The 21,230-nt window shown below is 36.7% G+C and overlaps 1 protein-coding gene across 3 annotated transcripts in view; it reads left to right on the forward strand.

The window, feature by feature from the left end:
• The window catches only part of LOC139118318 (glycerol kinase 5-like), a 133,211-nt gene that overhangs the window by 21,259 nt on the left and 90,722 nt on the right, over nt 1–21,230 (forward strand). For all 3 annotated transcript variants that reach the window (XM_070681572.1, XM_070681573.1, XM_070681574.1), the window contains 4 exons: nt 1,822–1,915; nt 11,614–11,703; nt 19,300–19,341; nt 20,522–20,597. In XM_070681572.1, coding sequence (XP_070537673.1) covers nt 1,822–1,915; nt 11,614–11,703; nt 19,300–19,341; nt 20,522–20,597 — 302 coding nt within the window. The remainder of the gene's footprint in view (nt 1–1,821; nt 1,916–11,613; nt 11,704–19,299; nt 19,342–20,521; nt 20,598–21,230) is intronic.

Consider the following 21,230-nt stretch of genomic DNA (forward strand, 5'->3'; position numbering starts at 1 on the left):
TTCCATTAGAGTACCATAAGCAGGTTTATAACCCCCCTTTGTGAAGAGCAAATCTGGCACCAAATACGAATCCACTTCCGGGCTGATGATTTGATGAATGTAATATACAGTCACAGTCCCTCCCAGGGGCTGTGTTACAGTGTAACAATTACCGTGCGACGCACCGTCTCTCTGACGTCTGCATTAGCGACGCAGCATGCCACTGCGCATGTCTGCACCAAATTGGAAATAGGAAATAGCCTGTATTTCCTATTTTCAATTTACGTCGGGCTGGTGAGTGAACAAGGCTTCGCGTTGGCCGCAATCTGCTATCCGGACTTACCATTATGCTTATTTCGTAATCATACGCTTATATTAGAAATAGGAAATAGAAATATGAGTATATTTCAATATTCAATAGATTTTAGCGTACTAGAAAAATCAACAAAAAATCTATTTTCAAATTTCTCTATTAAAATTTCTTTATGGTAAACAGATTGGCCGCGTTTTGTCACGGATTCTTATTGTCTAACTGATGATGGAATTTACATGTGCAAATTTTGAATGTCAATTTTCTTACTTTTCATCAAAACATATCTTCTGAAATCTGGTGACTTGATGAAGCAATTATGAAATTTGTTCCTGTACATTTGAATGGCTGAATGTATCATTTGCAAAAATGTTGATCTGAACCTACTTATCTGATAGCATATAGATTTCATATTTCAAATGTACATTGATTCTGATCAACTGGGAGCACAGGGTCATTGATTGTGGTTTTCAGAGTATGACAAGACACCACTGATTTGTTCACTCTCCCAGATATTATGAACAGTAAGTGAGGCTACCCACGATTCCCCTTGGTCTGCAGTTTCTTAACAGTTTTTAACTTACAACTTAAGTTTAGGATTATTTGTTAAAACTATGTTCCAAAATTATTGATTATTTTTAAAATTCTAGAGTAGATTGAATGAGATGTCAATGTTTGGAGGTGCTAAAAATTGCGCACTTTTCAAGATAAAGTTATCAGCAACTAAGATGGTCTCATCATACCACCTGTCAGAGATGCAAATTTCCTTTGTTACGAACATTTAAAAAAATCAATACCCTTTCTTTTGCTCACACAGATGCAACTTATTCCCTTAGTTTCCTTGAAAATTTTATGTATGGCTGTCAAAACTCTATGTCAACAAAATTACAAAATTGCTATCTCCTCCAGGGAAAAGGGGTTGATCTTCTCACTATTCACAGTGAGAAATCAGAAAATTATGATTATCAGAACTATGTTGCCAGAATTTTGCAATATGGACCGAGTTTTTCTGTGTACAGAAGAAATTTGCTTCGCTTCAGCGAGTGATCTCCGCGTGTGCAGATCATGGAGAATTGTGGGTAGCCTCACTTACTGTGTTATGTGTATATTTAATGCCATTGTACTTCATATGAGTATGGACTTTTATTCAATGTGACAAGAGTTTTGGAAATGCACGGCACTAAATGTTTCAGTACTTGTAAATAAGCACACATTAGGGTAAATCAATCCAATCAAGGTATGGATGGTTTTGTAGATGCTATCTGTTTTAATCATGACAGAATCAAGAAAATGGCAAATACCAATTCTCTGCACTTTAGGAGCTATTGAAAAAAACACAAGGCTTAAAGCAACTGATATACACTGATATTATCATTTGAAAGTCTTTAGACAGTCTCCTAGCTCACACAGAAATCTTTAACATGAATCCACTGACCCAGTCATCACTGGTACCAGTATACAGTAACTATATCATTATTATAACTTTAGTAATTTGATGAAAGAACTGTTTGACATTCTCATTTGTTTAATAGGAATGGTGGTAAAGTATTGCACAATTTTATTACATGGCAAGATACAAGAGCTTCAGCATATGTGGATTCTGTGAATAAATCATTGTCATATCAGGTGAGTAAATGCTACCATGTCAACATGCTATATCGAGTTATATTACCATGCTCTCTCCGTTGCATTTTAATTGGTTTAGCTGAACCATGTGACTGACCACAAATACACAGTAATGGTTTTATTTCATGCCCATGAATATGAAAAACAATATTAAGATTGTATCTTTACTGCTAAAACGTAAATTTTGATACGTATACAGAGATCACAATCAATCATAAAATAAAATGAAGCACTTGTGGGCCAAGTTTAGACACTTTTTTCAAAAACCTCCAGATTTGCAAAATATTTAGAGCGTGCATGATACTAGTGCGTCGCATATTACACAAGTTATAGGGACCCGTTGTCTTTCACATGGGAATTTATTGTTTTTCGGTTTTCTTGGGTTCGTTGAGAATATATTGGAAACAACAGGCTCCGCCCCGACCATTAACAGGCGAGGCTTGCCAAGCCCATTAATGTTGGGTTTCCTCTCACCCTTGCCCATAAATAAACGTCTATGGTCAGGTGCACCTAGGGGTGGAGATGTGAATTTGTTCAAATGAACATTGCCAAAAATATGCAAATGAGGGGAAAAAAGGAAAATCCCTGCAAATTGCTAAAACTCTGTAACCGTAGGTCAGATTTGGTTGAAACTTGGTGTGCAGGTTCCTTTAGGCATTCTAAAGTTGGTGTTTAAAATTTGGGATGAAATTTGAATGTTTCTATTTTTAGGATAATTTTTTCAATTTTTAGTCCCACGGACACCGTCCGGGCGACTTATAGGTTTGGTCATGTCCGTGCGTGCGTGCGTGCGTGCGTGCGTCCGTCTGTCCGTCCGTCCGTTCACGCAGATATCTCAGAGATGCCTGGAGCGATTTTATTCAAACTTGGTACAAAGATTACTTCATATGTCATACAGATGCACATCGATTTGTTTTGTGATACAATCCAATATGGCTGCCAGGCGGCCATTTTATTACGATTTTTTAATGCACAGAACCATTACAGGGCTTGAAATTAGCGGTAGTCCCGCGTCCACAGACTACCAACTTTTCCCTGGGGCTACCAAAGTCCATGAAATGGTAGCCCATACGGACTACCAAAGCCTGGGACATGAAATACTTGGCGTGCGATGTCCGTCACTTTCGGACAAGCTAAATGCAGTCAACATGCAGTTTCATTTGTTTGAAGCAATCATCCTTTCATCTGTGAAGAGTTCTTTCTGGTGACTATTACAATTTTCACTGCTATGTTGTTGTTTTCACAAGATGCAGAGCGTTTGATACTAGAATATTGAGTTGCTTTTCTGTGTGCAGTCTTTGCATGCCAGTTCACGCTATGCTGTTGATCAGCAACATACAAGACGTATTTGTGTCAAGTTTTTGGGTTTTGATGCTGAAATTTCACAAAACTGTCACTTCCATATCAAGAGATTGTGTAATCAGTTTGATTTGAAATAGTAATATATAAAACACTGTGTCAGTTAAGCTTGGCTGAGTTTCGCTGTCTTTTATCTTTAGAACTTTGTCGATCAGTATCAATGTATTACGTTCTGTATGAAGAGACTCGGGTGTAACAAGGCATGCCAGTTCATAAAGATCATGAGAATATTTTTTTTCTGTTTTTAGCTATTATAGACTATAGTCTATAGAAGCTATTTGGATGGGTATCTGTCCGGTGTCCGTCGTCAGTCTGTATGTATGTATGTATGTATGTATGTATGTCCGTTTGTGAGGCGTCCGTCCACTCAAATATCTTGAGAACTGCAGTACTTACTGATTTGATATTTGTTATGTAGATGAAAAATGTGACTTTGAGAAACTATTTTTTTTAATTTTTTGATATTGTTGAAAATGGGCAAATTGATGCCAAAAAAGGTGTTTTTGGTAAAAAATCTTCTTCTTCATAACCACTGATCAGACAGCTTTGTTATTTGGTATACAGGTCCCTAGGGATAACCCAACGTAGATTTGTTCAAATTGTGATGAAATATGCAAATGTGTATTTTTAAGGAATTTTTTTGTCATTTTTGGTCAAAGTTTGACTTACATTGTATGTAATTCTTGTACTGTATAAACCCTATCAATTCACCCAGAAAAAAATAATGAATATGATTTTAAATAATTGAATTAATTAGGAAATCATCAAAGCCAACATAATTTTAGTGTGGAATTATCAGAAAGTTCAACTTTTTTGACAGTACCGAGTGAAATGCTTACCATCTTGGAGTATTAAAACATGTAAAGGCAACTTTCCTAAATCCCAACTTTGATATATTCTGAACCACCATTTATGTTATCTAAAAGAAATTGCTCATAATGGTTTATCATGATAGGGTGGTCAAATAAATAGAGATAGAGAAAGTTCTAATTTCCATTTATGGTTGACTTGGTAAGGATAAAATAGATAACTTTTTGAGGAAAAAAATAGAGTGGTCAGTTAAAAGAGTGGTCAAAGTGATAGGGTTTTTATGGTAAAGCTGGGCTGTAAGATTCCTCATGTGCTATTTATAGCAATTATGCAATCTGTGTAAACAGTGCAATGAAAGTGTAACATGATTCCTTATAATGCTTTTGATGACCTTGAACTTAAGTTTCAAACATATGTCTCTTCAGTGTGCTTTCTCTTAGTACGTACAGTCTCAACTTATTCAACAGAACTTACTTACAATGTTAATTTGAAAGTTAAAATGTGCTTGATTAATAGGATGAATATTGAAATATAACCAGCTCAAGATTCTTTATAACCTGACAGATATGCTGTTTTTTATGACGTAAATCTTGATTTAAGCATGTCTTTTTTACTTTGATTAGAATGTAATTAACTCTCATTTATTTGCTATTATAGACTAATATAGTCTGATGAAATATGCAAATCTGTATTTTTACGGAATTTTTCTCCATTTTTGGTCAGGCCATCCTGAAATGAGCTATCAAAGATATCCACCTCCTTTATCAATACATGTGTCACAAAAGGTTATTCTCTACATAACACAGCAGAGCTCTGTCAACTGTTGAGTCGCTTGTTTTTTCAAAACCTCTGGTCAGACAGCTTTAATATTTGGTTTACATGTCCCTAGGATGACCTTGGTGAGATAATTTCATACAGTCAGGAAAGGCTTAATTTTGTATCCATGTCTATAGTAGCTTCAGGGACTTTGGCCCTATGTTTCTTTACTCAAGTTGCAATTTCTTTGGATGTATAAGCCGATTTTGAAAGTGATAAAAAGTGTTAAAATGTACATAAATTAGCATTAATTAAGCGTTCATGACACATAACATGGGGTTTCTCGAGTTGAAGCCCCTAGTTTTACTGCTATTTTGTGTTGCTGAACCGGGGCTAATACTCGGACGAGTACAGTATCCCTAAACTAAAATATTCATGGACTACCAGCCATTGTTACTGGGCTACCAACTTCAGAAAATGGTAGTCCAAGTGGACTACCAGTGTAAAAAGTTAATTTCGAGCCCTGCATAATACTCAGGCATGTTTCAAACGATTTTATTCAAAGTTGGTACAAGGACATTGACCAATGGCATACATATGCATGTCAATTTGTTTTGTGATACGATCCAATATGGCCGCCAGGCGGCCATTTTATTATGATTTTTTCATGCACAGAGCCATTACTCAGGCATGTTTCAACCGATTTTATTCAAAGTTGGTACAAGAACATTGACTAAGGTCATACATATGCATGTCAATTTGTTTTGTGATACAATCCAATATGGCGGCCATTCTATTACGATTTTTTCATGTACAGAGCCATAATACTCAGGCGTGTTTCAACCGATTTTATTCAAAGTTGGTACAAGAACATTGACTTAGGTCATACATATGCACATTGATTTGTTTTGTGATACGATCCAATATGGCCACCATGTGGCCATTTTATTGCGATTTTTTCATGTCCTGAACTACAACTCAGACATGTATCAATTGCAAATCAATTTGTTTTGTAATACGATCCAATATGCCCACCGTGTGGCCATTTTGTTATGTTTTTTTCATGTCCGGAACCATATCTCAGACATGTATCAAGCGAATTTATTCAAAGTTGGTACAAGGAGATTGACTTATGTCATACATATGCATGTTAATTTGTTTTGTGATACGATCCAATATGGCTGCCAGGCGGCCATTTTGTTATGATGTTTTTATGTACAAAGCCATAACTCAGGCATATCTCAACCGATTTTATTCAAAGTTGGTACAAGGACATTGACCTATGTCATACATATGCACATTAATTGTTTTGTGATACGATCCAATATGGCCGCTGTGTGGCCATTTTATTACGATTTTTTCATGTCCTGAACCATAACTCAGACAAATTTATTCAAAAGTATTATCTCAGACCTAATGAAGAGGACTCTATCCTCTCTGAGGAACTGTATTCAAAGTACCCATTAACAAGTGGGGACTGTGTCATCAACGATGACGTGTTAGTCTCACCAGGCCGCGATTCCGCGACATTCTCACGTATATTTCTGTTTTGTTGCGGATATCTTGGGCTTGCATGCCAATAGTGGCACGCCTTTGAAATTATAAACTTTCGTGGAGCCAGCCATATGGCCGTATCATACAGTTCTCACCATGGACGTAAATGATTGACGCGAGTAATTACACTTCCTGGTTGAAACCGAGGCAATCTGTAAGAAATGCGCGTCAGAGGGCGTACTTAAACCACAGTCACTTGTGATTCAATACACGATTGCTGATGTGTGGTGTGCATTACGTATACCACACAGCAGCCGTTGTGTATTGAACCACAAGCGACTGTGGTAGTCTGATGCACTAGACATTACGGGAAGGCTCCATTAACTTAGGAATACCCTACTTCCATAGAGGATCAATTTCACAGACCTGCCTTTCCTACAATTGCACTACAATAGCACCAGCTGGATAAGATAAATATAAAATGGAACATTCACACCTTGGGGATTAAAAGTCTTCTGTTTGTCACCCGAGTTGCTCAGGCAAGGACTCGGGTTTCAGGTACGATGCAAGTAAATGCAGTCGTCCCCTAATGACGTGTTTGCGTTGCATGCATACTGGTATGTCCACGGAATTCGCGAAAGCTGGAGGCGTCATGAGTACAATCAATATTTTCATAGGCTACGACAATAATATGACACAACCCCATGGCCTCAGTCCTCAGACGGCAGTCCTTTCACTCGTTTCGCTCGTGAAAGGACAGCCGAATACACTGCAGCACGAGTGCAAATACTGCTAGTACGGCGCGCTCGCACTCACAGGCCATTGGGTTCTGTTATTATTACATATGTTCTATCGTTTATTTGCATCATTTATCGAGAGAATCGGCGCGTGCGACGATTAGTCGTGCGTACTACTTGTTCATCAAAGCTTCAGGGAGACCCTGCGGAGTTATATAACATTGACATCACTGTAATGAGGCATCGAATCAGCTTTCACTTTTCATTGATCAACGCCGCCACACCCTCTATTTTGATTGGCTAAACTATTGTTTACTTGTTTATCAAGGATGACGTAAGAGGAATGTCGGAGGGCTCACTCGAACTCTGCTTGCGATCGCTCAAACATGTACGTAGCAACATGCCACAGATAGCCGAACAAGGAGAACTTTGAACATGGAACGCTTTTCATTTTTACCTTCTCGTGTCTATTTATAGACAGAGAAGGTATTAGAGTTGAAAACCAGTATGCTGGTGTCAACTTCTTCCGTCTGTCAAGACTTCCGTCTGTCAAGATCCGTTGACGTCATGCTATTGTGATGGGTCATATCATAAACTGGTGGGGGTGTTTATGGCTCAGGTTGAGGTGTAGGAGAACGATTTTGAGCTGTGACAAAAATCAAAAGGGACTTAGCGGCATAGCCACAGTGTTAAGCCTTTCTCCAAGGTTTCTTAGTTGACTACGATCTATTACAGACTACTGAGCTGACGTTAGGGGTACTCACTTTGTGTTTGCTCACTCTGTGTGCGCTAGTGTTTGGTACTGAGTTGCGTGGATATCCCCTCATGGCCTCACGTGATATGGGCCTGTTGCATAAACTGCAGATGATCATATGCCTCTGAGTCTGAAAACGGTCATTGTGTAAGCCTGTCGGCATTTTCCTTGCATTTTTTCTCATTTAATTTTGCAAAATATCGGCGAGTACCTCAATATTTCAAGATAACTCTTTCTTCCCAATCGTTTCCTGGAGTTTCAGAGTCATATGAACGAAAATGAGTCAAAGTTTTAGACAGGAAAATCGGACGTCGGCCATGTTCATTGTTTACAGTACAATCAGAAGTTTATGTGGAGGAAATAACTAACAAACACTGTTCATGATGCCCGCCCTCTAGAGGCAGACCTTCCTATATGAAGTACCACATTTGATGCTTGTGGAAAGCTTGACCACACAAAGGAGCATTTAAACATTTAGAAAATGACAGATTGAAGGTATTCTGAAAATGTCAAATACTGAGGAAAAATGCGCAAATATTCAAAATAAACAGGTTAACTGACTGGTCAGCTATAAAAAACAATGAATTCATTGCATTACTTACAGTTTTTCATTGCATCATTGCATTACTTACAGTTTTTCATTGCATTACTTACAGTTTTTCATTGCATTACTTACATTTTGGGTTCATAACTCTTCAGATGTTCATGATTGTACATTGCGCTGCAAAAGTGAAAATCATGGAAAAAAACAAGGACTAAGAGGAAATTTGGACTGATATGAATAAACTACACTGAACTATATCATAGACAGCAAGGAATTCCAGCCTTAAGTTCCATGCAGAAATTGCAAAGCAAGACACTGCAGCAAGTGCAACGCAAGCACCATTAGCAAAGACTACTAAATGCTATACTAGTATACCATAACCTACAAGTATTTTATTTTAGCATAAAAGCAATGTTGTAAGTTATTTTTTAGTTCAATTGTAAATATCAGATTTCTTTTTTTGAATGCCAATATTCTCACAATAGCTATGTGTATGTAAATTAAAGTGCCTTTTGCGAGTTGCTTTAAAATGAAGCATTCATCACAGTGTAATCTTTACAGAGGGCAACTGTTGCACTTTCAGAAAATTTGAAGATGAAACTGAAAGACTACCTGCCTCTGTTTTAACAAAGGACGATTCTATAGAACTGTGGAAAAGGTTTACACTGGTACATACACAATATATGCACTGAAACATTCAAAAATTGTAAAAGTTTTCACCAGAAATGTTTTTCCTGACCTGTTTGAATTAATTTAAGTTACCTTTTGTCTGTTGTAAGACATACACAAATCTACACACTTCAGCAGTAATTAGCTATGCTTCACCCTAGCATTCACATCAGGAATTCAACATTGCGAGTGGAAGGCATAGGGAAAGAAGGCGGCTACATGCAGCTGACATGACTGTGGAAATTTGTAAGCATTTATTGGCACAACTAAGCAACCATCTACGCAGATTACCCCATGGTACAATACACTGTAAAAGACACATAACCAAACTCTCCTGTAATTGCATCTACCATGTACCACTGTGATAAACATCAGAGATTTCAATGTGAGTAGACATTGTAAAATCACAGTGCATGACATCATAGAGTGAAGTACATCAGTGTTCCAGAAGCTGAAAAAATTACACATTGTTTTTCAATCTTCAAGAAAGTAGACTGTATCGGTACATCACTGAGAACTGTTTAAGTTTTTGCAGAGTTCCCATTTTACTGAATGCAAAAGTGACTTACTATTGTAAACAGGGAATGTCCGGTGAGAAAACTACTGGCAAAAACGTCTCTGAAAATGTTAACTCTTTAAATGGCTCCACTGCGCCCACAGTTACATGTGTTTCGATGTATTATGGCCGCTGTGCTATGACGGCCTCCGCTTCGTGTATCCATGGAGCTAGAAACGGACGTCGCCCGTTGTCAATGCTTTAGCAAATTGCATCACTGACAAACAAACTGCTCGTCGGGATAATAAAAATCATCCTCACACTATAATAAAGTGCATGTAATTTTCTTTGCCGTAGTTTTTGTCGGTATCCTTTTTATTACCGTATTTTTAATGTTGTTCGTCTGTGCCATTGCAAGACAAGTTTCCCATTTTTAGGGACAATAAAGTTTAATAAAAATAAAAAATGTCATGCATTTTACTATAACTATAAATAGCATCGACCCAAAGTGAAATGAAATCTTGTAGATGACATTTTTGTGTTTACAAACAAAAATAGTTCCGGGTCAAAATTTGTAAATACTCATTAACATAAAGGAATGGCATGTTCTTGGTATTGCACTGCAGTGCAAATACCGGTAGTATGCGTGCGCTTCGATTCAAGTAAACTGTGGTACATATGTAATAATAATCCGAACTACGAAAACACAAGAATGTAAAGCTTGTATATCCCTAAGGAATTACGTGAACATTTTTCGAAACAACGAACTCGAAGCTGGTCGCATTATAGCGTGGGTTCCGCATGGCAACCAGGGTATGGACGGGCGCGACATTATAGTGTTCGTGCCGTTGATATTCAGTCGAGTTTTGTTCTCGAAAAATAACGTAACTGTCTGAGATAATATTTAGGTCTTTGCTATGTTTGTAATCATGTATAAACTTCGTGGAAGGTACGTGTTGTGTGATGTCATCAGGCATTTGCTCCCGTAACTCACCCACGCAACCTAGAACCTACGACTGGAAATGATTGACAACTTGCCCACTGCCAATTGATGAATTTATTCCAAAAGTAGTTCACAGGTTTAAATTTGGAATAGTTGGAGAAAAGTTCTCTTATTTTGCAAAAAATTATCAATTCTTGGCTTGCGCATGTGATAATTATTCTAGGCGAACTCGTACCGATATGTGAGAGCATGGACGTCTTTTTTCCATGCTTCGATCAATTGGCAAATTTTGTAGCCTTAGCTGGCGTCAAAATTTCATGTCAAAATGTGATGATTGTCCACAAACATCATAGGGATATGTTTCCTAATCTAAATAGATGCCATAGCACTGACTTGGCTTGTTCCTTCTGCTGACTCAGTGACTGTGAAAGGGGAATTAGTGTGGAAAACAACATAACTTATGACAGACATCAACTGGGAGCTGAACGGCTGGACACTCTAGCAACTATTATGGTAGAGGACCCCCAAATGGACTTTCACACTGGAAAGAACAAAGTCCCATAGACTTTTCATTAAAAGGCACGGATATTCAATATCAGTTGATATGTTTACCGAGTGTTTATCAAAAAGTTGTTAAGCTGAATGAGTTGTTGAGTCCTTTATTTTTTCCATGCATAGAATAAGATTCGCATTTGTAGTTTGACTGTTTTAACATATTTATATATTGTCTCAGAAAAATCATCTGTTGTCCCACGTTTTTTTGGTCAGCGGGACAAAATGTCCCACAAAATTTTTTTTCTGGTGAGAACACTGTGCATCTGTTGTATGTCAGCCAGTCGGCACATCTATTGATATTTATAAGTCAAGTTATATATCAATGGTTTCTGCATTAAATTTAATTAAATTTATCAATAGGTATTTCTCATAATGATGTATTTGTAACTTGAAAGACATGGTATCAAATTTTCACATAAAATACTTGGGAACATCAATTTAGAGGTAGTATTGGTGTGTTTGAGTGATTGTCATGGATACCAATAATTGCCTTTGAAAAAAGTAAGATGATAAAGTGTTACAAATGAAAAGAATTATTGAAAACATGACAAATTATTACACTTTTCTCGTTTGTTTTCAAGGTTTTAAAAAGTGGAGCAAAATTCCTTCATCTGATAACAAGGCAGAATAGATGGAAAATGGCCAGTGTATTCAAATTCAGCACACAGCAGGTAAGGTTATTAGTGATACAATAGAATAAAGCTGCTAGAAACAGCTGAAGTCACTTATGCAGAAAAGAAATGTAAAGTTCGTATTGTAAGTGTCCAAGATAATGTGCACAAGGCTTGCCTTAAACTTACAGGCCACTTGCTTTGAAACATGGCTTTTAAACCCCAGTTTGGGGTATAAAAGGCCACCAGCTCATTAAAAATTCATAATGACGCTTGAGTGCCACCTGGCAACAGCAAGGTAAACTGCTCCATGAAACTCAGCCTAAACGATTCTCAAACCAAGAGTATTGGCATACCATGAACATAGACTGTTTCAAAAACACCTAGGCCATATAGGTATCCACAAAATTTCACAATTATTTTTTGAAAATGACTATGGGAAAAATTGCTTTTGGAGCAAAGGCAATGGCCCTTAGGAGACAGTCGTTCCATGATTCAAACAATTGTCAATCATTCAATGATGCAGAGGTGTAAACTGGTCAAACATTTGCTGTGCATAGGAGAACAATTACGATGTAACCATGTGTTTGCTCAGAGTTACAACAGACAAGTCAGTGGAGTTACATGTATATTGTGTGCAAAGGATGAAAAATTTGTGTTCTCATAGACTCTTTTATAAGTGTCTAATGTGCAATGATATCGGGAAAGCGAACCCTTGTCAGATGTGACGTAGCAAGAGGATTAGTCGATACCAGTAGTACGATGTATTTGTGCATCTTGCAAAAAATGCATACTCAATATTTAACAAAATGAGGTTAAAGCAGAGTCCATAGTTTATATTGACAGTTGCATTGAAAACAACTACAACATCACAACATTGCGGTAGCCTCCATGATCAATTTAATTACAGTCAGTCTTAGAGAGCCACATTTTTTCAACACCCCTCCCCCTCAATCTATGGTCAAATGTGACTGCGTGGTACAGCAGCTTTGAATATATATGCTTGCCCTGAAAACGGCCCTATAGTTTGTGGTCATGTACGCTTGTTAGCTCCCATTTGCCATACATATATGCCAATAGGGAGGTTATTATATAAGTTATATGGTTGAAAAAAGTCTGTATGTGAGGTTTCTGTCTGTCTGTCTGTATGTACGGATGTCTGTCCGTCCAACACAAAAACTCCCGAACTGCTGCACATATTAAGCTGATTTTTGGTGTAGTGATGCCATATATGGTCTAGATGTGCCGTTGTTAAAATGAACTTTTTAGTCTCATGGATATGCAAATGAGGTAGAAAAAAAGGCAAAAATTGTCAAAAATCAATAACTCAGGAACTACTCATCTATTCGTAGTCATATTTGGTTTTTAGGTACCTTAGTTCCCACTTATTCAAACATATAGATTTGATGTCAATATTTGATGCTTTCTATTTTTAATGAATTTTTTCTCTCCTTTTTTGCCATTTTAGTAAAAAAATCTCTTCTTTTTAAGTCAATGGTCCAATCGTTTTAAAATTTGGTGTGCAGGTGCCTTGTGATAACCCAAAATAGAATTCTTTGAAATTATGGCACAATTTTCTTATTTGTATTTTTGGGAAATTTTTGCCATTCTTATTTTTAAAAAATCTTCTTTGCAACTGTGTATGCCTTTACATTCTAATTGGGTGTGCAGGTTCCAAGGAGTGACCTGAAGATGACTCGGTGAACTCAAGGCCTAATTTGCAAATTTTGTGGTACTTTTTGCCATGCTTTCAAATTTGGTAAACAGGTGAAATGTGGTAGGTCATTCATTCAAAGTCAAGTACTGCCGGTGTGAATAAGCAGATTATGATTGCGCTGTTTCAAGCTGAGGTGTTATTTATATGCATTGATATTTTTTCTTTCGTTGTGTTTTTTTCTTTTAAGGCAGTGCCAGGGACCGTCTCAGATTGTCGCAGAAGTTCAAGAAACGAAATTTCTTCGTTTAGATCAAAACCCCCTCCCCCCTCCCCCTACACGAAACTTCAAAAGTGCGAAATGTTCATGTCTGCCTGAGAGTACGATGGTGCATTTTGCTATAGCTACTATAGACGTATTCCCCTTGCCACATTACAATTAAAGTAATCGATCAGATTTGAGTACTAACAGGGCATTTTACCGCATAACAGTTTCATTTTATTTTACTTTCCCTTTTTGAATCTCTTGTGCTGTTCTTTGTCTTTGTGAACACGCAATTGTACTTGGTAGGGGCAGTAAATAAGCGAGAAACTTTGACAAGGGGGCCCAGGCATGTTCAATCATATTGAAACGACTATGACCAGGTGCATAACAAGTGAGAATAAAGACATCTAGTGGTTAGAGCAGATGCTTATAAATAGCGCATTTTTAAAAAGATTATACTTTTTGTCTATGTATATAATTTGATGAATGAAATGTTTAGAATACAATGTTCCTATCGGTAAATTGTGTTTGGGGCACAAACGAGATGGAAACAGTTACAAATTTGTTGGCACGAGTGTGCAGTTTTTCTTTAATTTAAAATAAACACACGAAAACTTGTGATCACAAAATAAAAGTGCGAAAGTGAAGTTCACTAATTGAATGGAGGTCAAACCCCCTCCCCCCCTAAACGAATAAATTTCGCTTTTTGAACTTCTGCGACAATCTGAGACGGTCCCTAAGCTAACTTCAAGACAAAAAGAGTGATTTTACATTTGGTTGTATGGGCATGTCATAGGCCCTTTAATGATCATTTGTAAGGTTTGAATTTTAGGTTAACCCTAAAATGCTTAAACCCCAAATCGAAATGGGCTGGGATCAGGTTTAATGCCAAGTTTGGGCAGATCGTCTATGTAGCCGATACGAACACGAACTGTCTGATACCGGCTACCAAATACAATGAAAAATAGTAAAGAATGAGCTACAAAATCATCCTCAGTTGTAAGTTGCAGGTAGAATAAGCCTGTGCCTTTGTATAAAATACTATAAAAATAGTAGAAAGTGAGCAACCAACTGAAAGTTAGTCGAGGAGACCGTAAAGGCATATCATTAGCATCTCATTGTCGGCTACATGGACTGTAACAGTGTGCCTAAATGGGCAGATCGGCTATGTAGCCGACTGATAATTTGAAACTTCAAAACCCGATTGTCATTTTCGATGTGTTTAAAAAACTGTATGTAAATATTTCATGTTAATTAGTTGTGTTTAATCCATAGACGACTAAACAATATTTCGACGTGTTTTGCGCTTACCTACCGGACATATGGGCTGTCTCTGAGTGTTGCTTTTTGCACCTTTTATCGAACAGTCTGGCTTTAATACTTCGCCAAATTTGTAGCCTGAAATAGCTTCTACTATAAAAACTATCCAAAACAGAACCAGTAGCAATTCACTTAACATGAGGTCACATGACTTGTAAAATGCTTTCATTACGGAGCGAAGTGAGTCCGACGAACAGCATGTGATTGAATGTCTGAAAACTGAGGTTTCCAAAAACTGCCACACTGAGTGTACTGTACTTCAGCTACAACATGCAATGCATTAAACTGAAACAATCTGGCGTGGGATCGCTCCACTTTTTATGAAATAAAATCAACTGTGAAAAGTTCAAACTAAGACTGATACTGTCTTATTTCTTACAAATTATATATTATATATACGGCTAGTTTTCAATCGGGTTCGAACCCACAACATACGGCATAAGTCGCCTAGCTGAGAGGCCACAGAGAGAACCGCTCGACTAAATCCCCACTCTCAAAAAGAGTGGTTCAATAGCCGGCTAAGTTGTTACATTTTTCTAACTGAGACCGCTCCACACGTTGTAGAGTTCATGAAGCACTCACTCACGCATGCTCACTATCACACATCGCACATACAAACTTTATCGAGGCGAAGAAACGAATTTCATCGCTTTAACTGGGCGAAAACGATAACCTCGGGGACAATTCTGTCCACCAGCAGAGCTATCAACCCAGGATAGAAAATACGGCTAGTTTTCAATCGGGTTCGAACCCACAACATACGGCATCAGTCGCCTAGCGGAGAGGCCACAGAGAGAACCGCTCGACTAAATCCCCACTCTCAAAAAGAGTGGTTCAATAGCCGGCTAAGTTGTTACATTTTTCTGACTGAGACCAAGAAATGAAATGTAGTCTCATTGTACTTTCCAATCTGTCCCAAGCATTCTATTGCTTTGTCAACTCCCACTTTGTCCTTCAGAGTCAAAATCCGACTATGATTTGGAGCCACTTGTCCCAGATGCCTTGGGTTGCCTATGCGCCTTAAAGCTAATTTTTCTCGAAATCACTTCTGAATTCTGGTCAACACTGTCCTCACTGGAAGCAACTTGACAAGTCCCTGCAGCTGGACTGCCGGTGGGGCTTCCTTGCCAGTGTTTACTGGGTGTCTGTTAGCACTGTTTATACAGCTGACATCGTTTGTGGTCTAATTTATGCAAGGACCGCTAAATAAACTTTCGTGTCAATAGAGTGGTACAAATGACATCAATCGTACCTGTTTGTCAATATGCAAATACCACTGCCTGGCTTGGGTACAAAGAGGCCCCCTGATCACCAGGCATGAAAGAAGAGTCAAATTTTGCCATTCCCGCACATTTTTCCAAACTTACACAATATGCAATCCATAGACAGGTCCCCTAGCTGAGTTTTTGACGGGAAAATATGGAAACTTTGGAAATTATGTCATAGACCCTTTAACCCTTTTCTTGCCAAGTTCATATTTCACCACCAGGTCAAGATGGTTAAAATTTATGAAACACAACATATTCCCTAGGGTGTATTTTAACATAGTACTGTACATTTGAAAGCTGTTGAAAACATAAACACTGTAAACTTGATTTTTTTTGGACTAAAGATGCTATAACAGATCAAGCCAAGTGGGTGAAAATACATCTTGTTTTGGCTCAATACCGCTTTTTACTGACTTGGCTGATGGGAAAGTGATCCTTTCTGGCAGGAAACGGTTAAACCCTCATAATCACATTATAAAGGCTAATTTTTACCTATTTGGTAAAAGGTTGTTTTCCCTAAATATTGATTTCAACTTTGACTCACATTGTAGGTTCCAAGTAACTGATTTGATCAGACAGTTATTGAATTTGTTGCTTAATTTTTTCTGTTCTTGTGAAATGTTCATTCTAATTTGTTTGACATTCATCATTACATTTTGGCAAGGATTCAAATTTTCAAATAATGGTGTGAAATGGTTATAAGATTTTTCTTCATGAAGGAAACACAGTATCTTGTCCTCTTATTCCACTGACAGAATCACTGTAAAAGTAAGTGTCACAACTCCCCAGTTCATTACTGTTTTCTATGGCATGTCTCAGAGGAGCTATATGGGCTGCTAGGGTGCCTGGTTTTTTGTGATGTATTTGGTCAATTTCTGAATTTATTGGTGAAAATCTTAGAATGTATGGTACTCATCTGTTAGCTTTTAGTATACATGAGAGAGTTGTTTCACATTTGGTGTCTTTATGATAGAACCAGCAAAAGTTGTATTTCAGAGGATATTCTTGTCATTTTGACTTAAATACTAGCCATTTTGCGACATTTTTTCATGTCAGCGGCTTACACGAACTGATTTCTCTCAAATTTGACATGAGGACATCACTAAACATTGTATTATACGTATCAATTAGCTCTTTGATACAAACAATGGCAAATTTTAGAATGGAATGTTTTAACAAACTTAGTATACTTTGTTATTAAACACACATCATTCCATGGTAGGGATGAAAAGGGTTACATTGTATTCAATTTTGTTTACTAAATTTGTGTAATTGCAGCAGATAGCAGGTTTTCTCTGCAGTGCACTGCTGTCATATTAGCGCCCTCAGTCTACTCTTATGGCAAATTCTACCCTGTGTGCCTTGTATCATTCATTTACAGCTCATTCCTCTGGCTCTGTAATTGTTGATAGACCTTTGTTTCACACTTGAACTTTGTTCACTTTATGTCACTTTACTGCTGTTTATTTCAATACCTACTGTTGTTACTTTACTGTAGGTGTCAAGGTGCTTTACTCCTTGTAGCGTGTTTGTGTTCTGATGCGCTGTTAATAAAGCACTTCTTTTACTGCCAAACATTATATGTCTGTGTGTTTGTGCATTGCAAGTAACTCAGAAAAAAATAACAGTGTCTCAGAAGTCTCACTTCAAATACAAGGAAAAAGTCTTAACAAAGACACTACATACCTATCACAAAAGAAAAAAAGATAAAGAATACAGTCAGTGATTATTTTTATGAAATGACATGAAAAAATGTAACAAAATGTATTACCTGTGGCATCTCTATAGTATCAATGTTTATGTCTGTATAATGTGCAATATTTGTTTGGGATGTTTTTGTTACCTTATAGTGAAGGACTTCACCTTTTGCTCAAACTTTCCGAAGGAAACTTCGAACCATTCTCAATTCTCTTTCAAAATCAAGAATAAAAATCTGGGGGTCATTGTGCAAGTATTTGTACCAGAGAAACAAGTTAGTAGTACCTTAATTATTTGAAATTCAAAATGGCCATAATCCCAAATTAACTTTAGAATGAATTCAACTTTTGAATTTTACAAAAACAAGGCTGTGAAAACTGTATTTACTCAAAGAGCTTCAAAATTAGCCCCAACAAGTGATAGATCAGAAAATTTGAGTGTCCAATATATATATCTCCATGCACATTTTGCCTTACAGTAAATCAATGTGTGGGTCTTCATTGTTACAAAATTCAATAGAGAGATTGGTTCGATTCTGTCATAGATTTTTGTGTGATATTGTAAAATCAAGGAGTTCTTGATGACTTGTATTACTGGTATTTACTTTGGTCACAAGCATGCATTGCTGGTTGATCCTCAGCTCTCTTTTTTCCTTGTGTATTAATAGGGCTAGCAACCAGTCAAAAGTCCTTGATTCTAGAATGATCATTTTAGAATCAAGGACGTATGGATGGCTTTTATTAATGTTACTTGGGAATCATGCATGCCTTCATTGTAGGTTGATACTTGCCATGTATGTTCACTAGGCTCAAAATATGTCATGTAGAATTTAAAAAAATCTATTTCTCTCTCATGGATAAAGTTGACACATTTTCTGTAAAGAATAATGTAATGTTAACAGAAATGAGATTAAGGTACATTTTAAAGGCTTTTTCACTAACCTTGAAAACCTACCAGCTAATTTATTATATCTTTTTCTTATTATAAACACAAACTGATTTATTTATCCAAGAAGGTGAGTTGCAAGATTGATGCAGTAAGATATTCAGCAAACAAAAAGAGTTACTAAGTCAAATGTGTACTTTCACACATGAACATTGTGCAGTGGTTAATGAACATTTCCTCAATGCAGTGGTCAAATACATGTGTGTATACAAAAGCAGAAGCACAATATCAAGACAGATTCCTGTGCTTTACATTCTTTTAAGTGTTTACAGTCCTGACAAACTAGCCAGTTGATATAATCTTTTATCGGGTAACAGAGCAAAATTAAAAAGCAGCTTGTTATTGATCTCATCGATGTTTTGTGTAATTTTCTATTCCTGCACTTCTGTATGTGCATCAGTCCAGATATTGTCATTTCTTTAACAGTTTTATCTCCTCTGGACAAAATCTGGCATATTCATTACATATTATAAAATGATTAATGTTTTTTATTTCTTGCTTCCTAGGCAGTCGTAAGGCTTGGATGGTTCCTGAATGACAATCCTGAGGTAAGATGCCATTAAGAATTGTTGTAATTCTGCAGCATGGTGGCATTGAGAGTAACCTCAGCCCCATGTGCAAAGACCCATGTAAAGTTACAAGACACTGGCATACCCGTTACAAAAATATTGCCTCATATTATTACAAGTGGGATGTTGTGAAAGCAGGTGCTTGATGGCATTGTTTTACCCAAAACTGAAAGAATGTTTTGAAGCTGAATAATTTTATCAATAATGTAACAGATGTGTATCTTGTCTCATAACCAATGAATACTCAGAATTTAACTTAGTTAACTCAGGGTTGCAAAACTATTGATGAGTGGTATACTACTTGCAAAGAAGGTGGTGAATTAATAAATATCAAAGAAATCCGCATTTTGTTTTCAACTATCATTTTTGCCATTCTTGAATGCAATGGGAGATAATGCTTTATAGGTGGAAAAGGTATGTACTGGTATATATGTATGTATGTTTATGTGTCCGTTGGTCCACTTCAAAATCTCATAAGCTGCATGACAGATGCTGATGTGTCATGGGTGGGAGATACGGTAAATATGTTCTAATAAATTTTCAAAAATTGATTATGTGTCAGAGAAACCTGTTTGTACACATTCTCTGTCATTGCAGAACAGAACAGAGAGGAAAGCATCACAGTCATAACCACCACCAAGACAATAAGATCACCAAAGTTGATCTAAATGTTATCACAATTGTGTAATTGATTCATGATGATATTAAAAAAATTCATCACAGAAATGGCATCAGAAATCTTGATAATAAACAGTAGGGGGAGATTTAATATTTCACAAATGTTTCATCGTTTGTGCACATAGCAAAACTTTTACCAGATTTTTCATGAACAATAATTATCAGTGACTGAAAGACATATCAGTGACTGAAAGACACAGCACTCAAACTGTGATAGTTTTTGGCAATGGAACATGCCAGATAAAATGTTAGATTTAAACATACACCATAAACTTTAAACCCTATTGGGAAAGATACATATTGTCTGTTCACATGTGCAACTGGAGTAGCAATTTGTTAAACTACGGTAATCAAACAATTGTGAAAAGGTTTAGATCAACTTCAGCGTGCTCGCTGTTGTGGAAATAACCATAAACATGGTCTTGATTAAATAACTTACACTGTATAGTTAGTATGATATCCCTTTCCTTGATTTTTATAGATAAAAAGACGTGCAGCTGCTGGAGAAATATTGTTTGGTACTATTGATACTTGGTTGATATGGAAGTTAACTGGAGGTAAAATTAAATCTAGTTTAATAGATGCTTGATTTAGAATTAATTTACTAGTCATTGGTTTGTAAACTTTGCAATGTTATCATTTACAGATACTGATGATACATATGTTATCATTTACAGATTCTGATGATACATATGTTATCATTTACAGATACTGATGATACATATGTTATCATTTACAGATACTGATGATACATATGTTATCATTTACAGATTCTGATGATACATATGTTATCATTTACAGATTCTGATGATACATATGTTATCATTTACAGATACTGATGATACATACGTTATCATTTACAGATTCTGATGATACTAATGTCAACGTATCTACTTTCTACAGCATTGCTACATGTAAATTCTTTTAGGGCAGTTTTGTTGTGCATATTTTCCCTTTTTTTAGGTTTCTTCCAGGAGCATATGGAATTGCTCAGAATTTGTTCTGTCAACAGTACTCACGTATAGTCTTTATTTCGAGAACATGCTCATAAAAAATCCACTAGACGGAAACTACAAAACAGAACAAAAGGTACAATGTACATTATAAAATAAAAATTCTTAAAACGCCTTAAAAACAGTCATTGATAACCCTACTACAAAAAGTAACGAAATACTTCTCACATCTACTGA

Source organism: Ptychodera flava, chromosome 19 (assembly GCF_041260155.1).
Source record: "Ptychodera flava strain L36383 chromosome 19, AS_Pfla_20210202, whole genome shotgun sequence".
Classification (NCBI taxonomy): Eukaryota; Metazoa; Hemichordata; class Enteropneusta; family Ptychoderidae; genus Ptychodera; species Ptychodera flava.